The 11,463-nt window shown below is 48.9% G+C and overlaps 1 protein-coding gene across 1 annotated transcript in view; it reads left to right on the forward strand.

The window, feature by feature from the left end:
* Window positions 1-11,459, forward strand: part of ACKR2 (atypical chemokine receptor 2) — a 38,851-nt gene extending 27,392 nt beyond the window's left edge. The window contains exon 3 of the mRNA XM_032594657.1: window positions 5,995-11,459. Coding sequence (XP_032450548.1) covers window positions 6,024-7,184 — 1,161 coding nt within the window. The 5' untranslated portion in view covers window positions 5,995-6,023 and the 3' untranslated portion in view covers window positions 7,185-11,459. The remainder of the gene's footprint in view (window positions 1-5,994) is intronic.
* The last annotated feature ends 4 nt before the right edge of the window (window positions 11,460-11,463 follow it).

Below are 11,463 nucleotides of genomic sequence, written 5' to 3' on the forward strand. Positions count from 1 at the left end.
CGTGGGCACGTGAGAGGGGACAGGGTGGCCCTGTCTCCAAGGGTTCTTGGCTGGAGAGGAGGGCAGCCATGGGGTGATGTGGCAGGTGGAGGGGAAAAAGTGATGGGAGACACAGACAGGGACATAGTGACATGGGCAGGATTAGGTCAGGCTTCATGGGGTCCTGATCAGGGGTGTGCCAGTAAAGGTTTCATAACCAGCTCTCAGTGGTAGTGGTAGTGGTGGAGGCCACGTGCAAGGAGAGGAAGCTCCAATTCGTAGCATTTGTCGCGGTGTACATATTCCCACCATGACTAATTTCAAGCTACCAACTCATCCCCAAATGAAGAATTGGTTAATTTCATGGTTGTTTGTTGGATGCCTCCCAGATGTTGTATAACTGGCTCTCATGAGCCTGTGGGAGCTGCCTCAGCACATTAATGACTTTGAATCTTCTCTGCCACTGGTTGCTAAGGTCAGAAGTCCCCCTACCAAAGGCCCATCCTTCAAATTCAGGTTTGGTCCGTGTTGAAAGGAGAGCTAGAGGGAAAGTGTCACCCGTTCTACCTTGTACTGTGGGGGCCATCCAACCTGGGGTCCATCATTTGCTGATCTGAAGCCGTGGGCAATTGGACTCCACCATTCCAAACCTCAGTTTTCTCATCTGGAAAATGGGAATCCTAACAGTACTGCTTCCCAGAACTATGGTAAGGATTAAAAGAGAAAATTGCATCTGAGTATTCAGCTCATGGAAGGAGCTCAACTAACATGGCTGCCTTCTTGTCTAGATGGACATGGCAATATCCTCTCTCTTGACATCCTCAACTATGACTTCTCTGAGAGGCCTTGGGAGGTGAGCCCTTGATCCTCAGGAGAAGACATTATTCTCCAGCCAAACATTCTTTCTGAGTCAAAGCTGGTGCCAGTCCAGGCCAGCAGCCTCAGGAAGTCACAAAGAGGATGATGTTACTGCTCCAGAGACAAGGTGTAGTTTGCCTTTGTGCCCTTGTCCTCAGTGTATGGGAAGCTCTGCTCACCTCGCCCTTCTCCCTCCTCTTTAAATCCTCCCTCTCTAGGTAGTTCCTAGATTCCCCCAAAAGTTCCACTGCAGAACTTCACACTGCTAATTCATACTGGATGTGAATAACTGATACCCTCATTTAATCCTCTCAAGGTATTGCTGGATACACCAAATGAATTCATACAATAAGGAAAAGTGAAAAGAAGAAAAGAAAAAATCAAGTGAGTCCAGAGGGACAGGTAGGGGTCAGTTAACAGAGACCTGAAGGGCAGTCAGGAACATGGTGGTCATGTTTCAGTGTGGCCACTGGTCACTCACTGTATGCTTTGTACAAGTTGTTCCCCTTCTTTGAGTCTCAAGTTCCCCACCTGTGAGTTGAAGGAGGTGGATGCGATGCTCACTCACTCCCTCAGTCTGAGAAACTGATGGGAAAAGAGAGGGTCACAGGAAGTGTATTACCTATTGTCACTGTATCAAATCGCCTCAAATTCAGTGGGTTAAAACAACACACGTTTACTATCTCAAAGTTCTAGAGGTCAGAAGTCTAAAATGGGTCAGCAGGGCTACGTTTCTTCTGGAGGCTCAGCAAGAATCTGTTCCTTGCTTCTACCAGTTTCTAGAGGCTGCCTGCATTCTTTGTCTTATAACCGCATCGCTCTGACCTGTTTCCACCCTCACTCTCTGATTTGGACACTTTTACGTCCCTCTTATAATGACCCTTGTGATTACATTGGGCCTGCCTTAATCACATCTGTAAAGTCCCTTTTGACATATCAGGTAGGGATTAGGATGTGGGTATCATTGAGAGGCCATTATTCCATTGACCATAGGGAGGCTATGTTTCACAAGAGGTTCAGTAAAGCCTTGGGGGTATTAATAGTGAAGTCTACAGAGGCTAGACCAGCCACTGAGGGCAGTATCCTGGGCAGTCAGGATCTCCTGAGACCAAATCACACATTTCTCAAGTGGCCCCTTTTGGTGACTGTTGGATAGGGCAAAACAGAGGACGGGGATGGGATGGCACCAGGGTCAAGGCACTGTTTCTAGTGTCTAAAACCTGGGATTCAGATACAGCTCAGCTATGTGATTGTGGAAAAGAAATCCCCTCCTGGATTAAATGGGGCTGACAGTTCCTTCCTGATTTGCCTTACAGGCCGGTCATAGTGGCTGTGAAGGTGCCTGACCAATTATCACAGGCACATGGGGGTGTTCCCTGATGCTGTCATTGTTGTTAGCATTATTGGTGAGAGTTATGGGAGGGGCTGGTGGTCCCAGAGGTCAAGAAGACCTGGAAAGATTCCCAGAGTGAAAGATCAGGAGGCCAGAGGCCCCGAGAGGGAAGGGAACAGTGTTTCAGTTGGAAGGAGCCTTGTAAAGGTGGCCTGGGCCAGCCTGGAGCCTGCTGACCCTGACCTCTGGCTTTGATCAAAGCAGTCATCCGACTTGGTTGTTTATTAAAGCAGGGACTTTGAGAAGCCAGGTCACGATCAACGTCAGTAATGCTAGACCAGAAGAGCCGATATTTAATTAGCGACAACTTCTGATTAATCATCCCTAAGGGGCACCTGGGTTGCTCAGTGGTTGAGCGTCTGACTTCAGCTCAGGTCATGATCTCACAGTTTGTGAGTTCAATTTCCACACTGGGCTTACTACTGTCAGCCTGTCAGCACAGAGCCTGCTTCTGATCCTCTGTTCCCCTCTCTCTGCCCTTACCCCACTTGCACTCTTCCCAAAATAAAAATAAATATTTAAAAAAATAATCCCTAATCAGTTCCAAGTGCAGAAGAGTACTCCCTCCTCCCACCACAGCAGCTCATGGACTCCTGACACCAGCCATGTGCTAGTCCTTACTGCTGCCCAGGAAAGGGAGGGGCTCAGGGACCGGAGGCCCTAGATGCACAGGAGGGGAGTGGAGAACCAGGAAAGGAAGGCATAGGGTGAAGTTTCTGGCCAGTCAGGAGCCCAGCCCTATATAAAGCTGCCCAGGCTGAGCTCCTGGATGGGGACAGGACATGTGTGTGATTTTCCCAAAATCTGGCCCAGATTCCATTTCACAGGAGCCCAAGGGTGGTGCAGAGGCTCAATGAGTAGGAGGACTTCAGGGACTCCCTGGGAGAAGTTCTGCCTCAGCAGCATTGTATATTTCCATCAGCTGTGAGGTCCCAGTGTTGCGGATACTTAGAAGAGTCAGCTGAGGGCCTGAGTCAATATTTCCTGCAGAATTCTACCTGGAAAAAAAAAATAGACAAAACTTCCAGGAAGGACTGAGGAAAATGTTTGCCATATATATGTAAAAAGCTAAATCGTTACCATATAAAACCTCTTATGAAATGAGAATCCCACCCATTAAAACAATAAATTATTCACAAAAGAAATACAAACTGGCACTGAACATATTAAAAAGTTCAACCTCACTTTAATCAAAGAATAAAAAATAAAACACAAAGGTATAAAGTGGGCTTGATTTGTATTTCTTGGTTTATGAACCATTGTCACCAGCCTCTAGGCCCCACTCTGGAGGCCGTGCATGATTGCTGCCAGAGTCATGTATTCTTTTTTATCTCCTACCTCTCTCCTTCAAAACCCTCTTCTTCACTGGTGAACAGTCTAATGTGTTGAACCTGAAGTCTCTCTCCTGGAACACACAACAGAATTGAGCATAATTCTTATCACTGGTTCATGTGAAGGTCTCTCTTAAAAATTATTTTTATATATTCTATTTTTTTTGAGAGAGAGAGTATGCACATGTGAGGAGGGGAGAGGCAGAGAGAGAGAGGGAGAGAGGGAGGAGAGAGAGAGAGAGAGAGAGAGAGAGAGAGAGAGAGAGAGAGAGTCTTAAGCAGTCCACACGCGGCTCAGAGCCCATGACCCTGGGATCGTGACCTGAGCTCAACCAACTGAGCCACCAGGCACCCCTTAAAAATTATTATTTTTTAAAATTTCTTTTAATGTTTATTTATTTCTGAGACAGAGACAGAGCATGAGTGGGGGAGGGGCAGAGAGAGAGGGAGACACAGAATCTGAAGCAGGCTCCAGGTTCTGAGCTGTCAGTACAGAGCCTGACGTGGGGCTTGAACCCACAAACCGTGAGATCGTGACCTGAGCTGAAGTCAGTCGCTCAAACTACTGAGCCACCCAGGCACCCCAAAAATTATTTTTAATAATACAGTTAAAACCTGGGAAACCACTGCTCTGAGGGGAAACCACTGCACTGACCTGCCCTCATCCCATGCTTTGGGCTTCCGCCCAGGCAGCCACCATCTTGAATGTTGTCCCTATCATTCCCAAGCTTTCGCATTCATCTCTTTGAACTCCTTCAAAGTATTTTTGTTTCATTTGTTTTAATTCTATTAAAAGAATATCATGTATGTATTTTTATGAGTCTTAGAAATGTTGGACATTTTCAAAAAGCAGTAAGGAGGTAGAGACTCACAGGATGGTGGTGAGGGAGTGAGGAAGGAATCTGGGACGTCTCCTATGTTTCAGTCTTAGGTGACTGAGTCAGTGGTGCCGTTCAGTTAGGTAGACGCAGGAGAGAAGAGGCTGGCGGAAAGATGATGGACTCTGTTCTCAACAAAGCAACATTTTAAGCTAACATTTACTGAGGGCCTACTACGTTCTGGGCACTCTTCATGGAGTGTGAAATGCTCTGAAGTGAATGATAATTTTTAAGCCTCACAAGAACCCCATGAAGTAGGCACTATTATTATTATCATTATCATTTTACAGATGGGGAAACTGAGGAATGGAAAGGTTTAGTAGGTTCTGAGCCTCTCAACATGATGGCTCACACCTTTCTGCTACAAACCTAGATATACTGGATAAAATATGTTAAAACTATTGAATACTTACAAATAAAAATATTGATATAAAACTAAATATTTGTAATAAAATATTTTTAATATTTTAAAATATTTTAAAAATAACAAAAGCGAGGGAAATCCTTAGGCGACAGAGGTCAAAAAAATTAAAAGCCAGAGTGGGCACACTAGACATTTATGGATAAAACAAATCCTACTGAAGACAAGCATTTGTTTAAAAAAAAAAAAAAAACAATCACAAGCCACACATGAGGAAAAGTATGGTGATACAGTACATAGGTGAATTGGTATTCTCTAAGTAATAAAGAAAAATCTGAAAGATATTATCAGTTCTTTTTAAAAATTTTTATTATTTTTTAAATTTACATCCAAGTTAGTTAGCATATAGTGTAATAATGATTTCAGGAGTAGAATACAGTGTGTCTTCCTTAATGCTCATCACCCATTTATCCCATTCCCCACCCACAACACCTCTCACAACCCACTGTTTGTTCTCTGTATTTAAAAGTCTCTTATGTTTTGTCCCCTCCCTATTTTATATTGTTTTTGCTTCCCTTCCCTTATGTTCATCAATTTTGTAACTTAAATTCCACCTATGAGTGAAGTCATATATTTGTCTTTCTCTGTCTAATTTCACTTAGCGTAATACACTCTAGTTCTGTCCACATAATTGCAGATGGCAAGATTTCATTCTTTTTGATCACCAAGTAATATTGCATTGTGTGTATACGTCACATCTTCTTTATCTGTCGATGGACAGTTGGGCTCTTTCCATACTTTGGCTATTGTCGATAGCACTGCTATAAACATTGGGGTGCATGTGCCCCTTCAAAACAGCACACCTGTATCCCTTGGATAAATAGCTAGTAGTGCAATTACTGGGTCGTATCAGTTCTTTTAAATGATGAAGGGGAAAATAAAGAGGAGAAGCCATAATGAAACAAGTGAGTACTATGAGAACATCTGAGGTTAAGCTACCCACACAGGGTGGCATGGCTAAAGTGGTAGGCTCAGGTTCCCCACACTTGTGCACTTCCTCGCTGACCTACAGGCACTGAGGTCAATGTGAAGAGTCTGCTGGGCCTCCCAGAGCAGCAGTAAAAGTGGGTTTGGAGAGAGGTAGAGAGTGCCTGGTTTCATCTTATTTCTCTCCTACGGTACTCTGGTCCACAGAGCTCCAGAACTGGGCGTGTCCTCCTGACATGGCCTCCACCGCCTCCCCTCTGCCGCCTACCACTGAGGTTGCCAGTTCTGAGAACAGCAGCTCCTTCTATGACTACGAGTACTACCTGGACAGTGTGGCCTTCATGCTCTGCCGGAAGGATGAGGTGATGTCCTTTGGCAGAATCTTCCTGCCAGTCTTCTACAGCCTGATCTTTGTGCTGGGTTTGGGAGGAAACCTCTTTCTTCTAGTGGTCTTGCTCCGGTACATGCCTCGCAGGCGGATGACTGAGGTCTATCTGCTGAACCTGGCCATCTCCAACCTCCTGTTTGTGGTGACACTGCCTTTCTGGGGCATCTCTGTGGCCTGGCATTGGGTCTTTGGGAGTTTCTTATGCAAGATGGTGAGCACCCTCTATACCATCAACTTCTACAGTGGCATCTTCTTCATTAGCTGCATGAGCCTGGACAAGTACCTGGAGATCGTCCACACTCAGCCCCACCACAGACTGAGGACCCGGGCCAAAAGCCTGCTCCTGGCTGCCATGGTATGGACTGTGGCCCTGGCTGTCTCCATCCCTGACATGGTCTTTGTGCAGACACATGAAAACCCTACAGGCGTGTGGAACTGCTATGCAGATTTCGGAGGACATGGGACCATCTGGAAGCTCTTTCTCCGTTTCCAGCAGAACCTCCTGGGGTTTCTCCTTCCGCTCCTTGTCATGATCTTCTTCTACTCCCGCATTGGCTCTGTGCTGGTCAGGCTGAGGCCCCCAGGCCAGGGCCGGGCTCTGAAGATAGTCGTAGCCCTCGTGGTGGCCTTCTTTGTGCTGTGGTTCCCATACAACCTCACCTTGTTTCTGCACTCACTGCTGGACCTGCAAATCTTTGGGGACTGCAAGGTTAGCCAGCACTTGGACTATGCCCTGCAGGTGACAGAGAGCATTGCCTTCCTTCACTGCTGCTTCACTCCCATTCTCTATGCCTTCTCCAGCCGCCACTTCCGCGGGTACCTGAAGGCTTTCCTCATCACTGTGCTCCGGCACAACCAGGCTGCTCGCCCTGCACAGGCCCCACTGTCCAGCTGTTCTGAGAGTAGCAGGCTCACTGCCCAAGAAGAAATGACTGGCATGAATGACCTTGGGGAGAGGCAGGCTGAGCACTCCCCTGACATGAATGACACGGGAGAAAATGAAGCCTGAGTGGCCATACCACAGTCTGGTGAGAGTGGATGGGACCCAGCTCAGTTGGGCATCTACCCAAAGTCCTCTCTTCAAGGGCCTCATGGACCATGTTGTCAAACCCAGTGGTCAGTTCTCAGTTCTCAACCATCAGCAGCATTTACTTACTCCTGTCTCTTCCTTTCACTTTCTTTATTGCCTTCCAGGAAATCATACTCTCTTGCATGAATCGCTACAGTAGTGTCCTAACTGACCTCTGTGCTTCTTATCATCATGTTATGTCCTGTCATCTAATCTGCTCCCAGCAGCCAGCATGATCACCCACCCTCAGCCATCACTGCCGTCTTCCTCAGAGTAGTCCAAGGCTTGCCACCCACCAGTGTGCCCTCTTCCCTGTAGCTCAGCTGGGAAAATATTGTTGCAGTATCATTTAATGTCACAGCTTTGATGGCACTGCCAAGGGTCTGGCAAGCCGGAGGGCCTGGAAGTGCCCCACCTGGGGAACTTCCCAGGAACATGAGAGTCAGCAGGTGGGATGCCAGGTGAACATGGCAGTCCAGGAGGCTCTTCCTTCTTGTGCTTCCCATGCCCCACTCTGGAGCCTTCAAGGGTCCCTGGGGCCGCACAATCAAGTCTAAATTTTTTGTCTGGCTTCAGGGCTGGAGCTTTCACATGTAGAATCCCATACGCCATCTTACCCTTATAGTCCGTCCTTCCTTTTCACTTCCTGGACACCAGGAACCCCTTGTCTCTTACACATTCCCACCTCTATGTTTTGTGCTTGCCCACTTTCTTGTGTAACAGGGATCATTTTTTTCAGCCAGCTGTCCCCTCATCCTTGTTCTTTAGCTGTCTCTCCTAAGGCCCCAGAGTCCCACTGTCAGGAAGGACTCTGAGCTCCATTGGTGCCCTGGGAAATGAAGCTCTGTATCTGAAGGTGGTGATTTGTTTGAGGAGGTGGGGGAGTGGGGTTCTATTTTGGAGCTCCTGAAATCTGGTGCACAAGGGACCTCAGTCCTGCCCACATAGCAGCCTGACTGGTGAGATACAGCCTGAGCTGTAACAACTGGGTCTAGGTACCCAGAGTCTCTGACATCGTATCCATGATGCATAGATGAGATGGGATAAGGTATGCCAGCCAAGGGACACCTAGCAGGGCTTATCCCCAGCACTGGCAGATGTGTGTGCGTGTAGTCTATGTGCACATGTCTGTGTTGCTGTGTGGGCTGTGCATAGTACATATAGCTATGTGGATCTGACATGAATGTGTCACCGTGTCCCCTGGGCCTTGTGTCTGTGTGTTCCTATGTGTCTTTCTCTAGCTGTGTAAGTGTGGGTATGTGCTCTGCAAACAACAGGTATATAAGAAGTGCCCTGAAGCCGGTGCCCAAGGGGCAGGGGAAAGGGTGGCCACCAGTGACCCCTCGGTCCCTCTCACTGTCCTAGTTGCCATGTACTGCAACTGACCATGGCGAGGGCTCTGACTACAGCACGGAAGGCACTGCTCAGGAAGCAAGTTGGAGCTGGGCTCTCACAGCCCAGGCCAGGACAGAGACTTCTTCATCCTGACCTTACTTCCCAGTCCGCACCTCGGTTCCTCCTGCTGCTCTCCGTCTGCCCACCCAAAGGCCTAGTTCGCTGGCTACACTGCTCACGCCTTTCCAGGAAAGCTCCCAGGATTCTCTTGGTCCTCAGACTCTGCGGCAAGATGGACTCTTCCCCTGGCTGACCCAGGGAGAGGGACAGGCATGGCTCTGCCTCTACCCTGTGAAATGTGGTTTGAGGGTTTACAGCTATTACTGCCTATGGAAAAAATATTTTTCTTTCCCAGGTACCTGCAGTTCCACCTTTGGCATGCCATCTCTGATCTTACTTTGTTATAAGCTATCCTTAGAGAATACACATAGTGGGCTTTTCTTTGAGGGAGAAAAAATTTGGTGCAGAAATGAGGATTTGGGGGTCAGGACTGTTGTGTCAGGACAGGTAGTGATTAGATGTATCCTTGGGGGTCTCAATCTTCCTACTGCCTCAAGGTCCTTACTAGGGAAGGAAGGGTGGCCCTTGCAGAGAGTGTGTCCAGTCCCCATGCAAGGGGCGTAGGACTACAGGTGCCATGGGCCCCTCCTGTGCCCGCAGCTGGGCATTGGCCCCTACCTGCACACTATAATCCTGGGTGCTCACTGCTTCCTGGGAGGCCTGTTGTTATGGGCTGTGGGACGGTATACTTGTAGTCACCCCACACCTCTGACCCACTGAGGCTTCCCTTGGTCCCAGGTATACCCTCAAACATGCAGTTCCTGGGAGATCACTCTCAGTTGAGACCTCTTGGTCTTGACTTAATGGATTTGGGCCCTCAGTCCTGCCCCCCAGCCTGTTGACAGGCCAGGCCCTTGGTCCAGATTTCTTTGGGTATAGGGAAAATGAGGGGGTGTAGCACCTGAGCAGTGCCCAGGAGGTGTGTGAAGGCCCTGCATCTTTGCCTGTATCCCAATACCTGCTCTGGCACAGGGCCTGGCTGTGTGGGGAGGTCATTGATAAGCTCTCCATGGTGGTTTCCAGCCTCTCAGTCCCCTTCTCCCTCCCCTGTTCTCCCTGTGTGTCTCTTCTTGTGCTCCTGGCCCCTTGTGGGATAGGTTAGGATATCCTGGCTTCTCCAAGGCAGTCAGAGCTCTGTCAGGCTCTAGACAGAGGTTGTCATTTGGGGGCAGTTAGACCCAGAGGAAGGCAGACTCTGGCCCACAGTCACATAGCTAGTGGGGACAGACTCCTGCCTCCAGCCCCAGCCCCAGCCCCAGCCCCAGCCCTTGCCTGAGTTACTCTAATAGCCTGTTATCTTGGCAAAACTCAGGGCAGAACAGCCAGCCTCAAAAAAATGCAGGAGGCCAGTCACAGATTTGGGAGAGGTGAGTGGAGAGAAGCCCCACTAGGCATCCTTGCAGGGGGTCTCTGCTGCCCAGCCTCCCTTCTCCAGGACCCTACGTCAGCTCCCAGTCACTGCTCCTCCTGTCCCAGCCCCAGCCACAGCCAGGCCCTGCCATCAGCCAGCTGTGGCTCTGGTAGCAGCACTTCCAGCCCTGGTAGGCAGGCCTGGCAATGGGACTGCCTCCATTTCACATGCCAGGAAGCTGAGTGAGGCCAGGGAGGGGAAGGAATGATTTGAGGACATGAAGTAAAGTAGCTGAGACTGAGCCAATTTTCTATCATTTAATCTCCATTTAGGGAATTGGGGGTCAGGGATGAAGTAATAAGATACCAAGCCCTGTGGGCTGCAGTCCGGGGGAGGGGGCAGGAGGAGGAAAGCAGGAAACAGAGAGCAACAACAAGTAACAGATGTGCTGGGACACAAGCTGTGTCAGGGGAACCTCAGGGGAGGGAGCCCATTTCTGGCCAGAGGCTGGAATGGGTGAGATCCAGGAAGGCCTCCAGGGTGGCAGTAAAAAGCAAGCAACTGTACTTTCCAGGCAGTTCCACTGGAGAAAGTTGGTAAGGCTGAATTGCACTGGATTGAACATTTGGGCTCAACTGTGGCAAAATTTAAATGTTAGGTGCACGGAGGCGATGGGGAACCAGAAAAGTGAAAGTATGACAGGCAAAAGGTCTGGCGAAAGGTCTCTGGCAGCTGGGTGCACAGAGGGCCAGGCAGGCCTGGTGTGCAGAGTGCTGAGTCATAGGAATGGCAGTGGGGCTGGGGAAAAGAGGACAGTTTCGGAGGCACGACAGAGGGTTGAACTGACAGAACTGGGGCCTGACTGTATGTGGGTGAGAGTGGGGAGGAGATCCGGTTTCTCCCAGATCTGTCCTGGGGGGATGGGGTGGGTGGTGGTGTCCTGAGCAGAGGCAGGCAGGGTAATCCGGAGAAGGAGGTGGTTCAGGACAGAGGTGGGGAGACAGATGCTGAGTTCTGTGTGGGCCAAACTGAGTCAGAGGTGCTGTGGGACCCCAGCGGGGAGATTGAGGGTCTGGAAGTAGGAGAGAGCTCTGAACTCAGCTGTGGTTGTGGAGAACGCAGGAGGGATTGAGACCACCCTGAGGTGGGAGTGTGGAGGGGAGACAAGGGCACTGAAGTGGGGGGGCCTTGAATAACTCCTATGTGAAAGGCAGCGTTTCTCCAGACCTGCTCTATCTAATTCAGGGGCCACTAGCCACATGTGGTTGGTGAGCACTAGAATGTGGCTAGTCTGAAGTGACATACACTGCAAGGGTAAAAAGTACATACCAGATTTTGAAGGCAACACACACACAAAAAGAAATTAAAAAAAAAAAAAATATATATATATATATTTTTTTTTACTAATGTTTT

The sequence above is a fragment of the Lynx canadensis genome, chromosome C2 (assembly GCF_007474595.2).
Source record: "Lynx canadensis isolate LIC74 chromosome C2, mLynCan4.pri.v2, whole genome shotgun sequence".
In the NCBI taxonomy this organism is placed as follows: Eukaryota; Metazoa; Chordata; class Mammalia; order Carnivora; family Felidae; genus Lynx; species Lynx canadensis.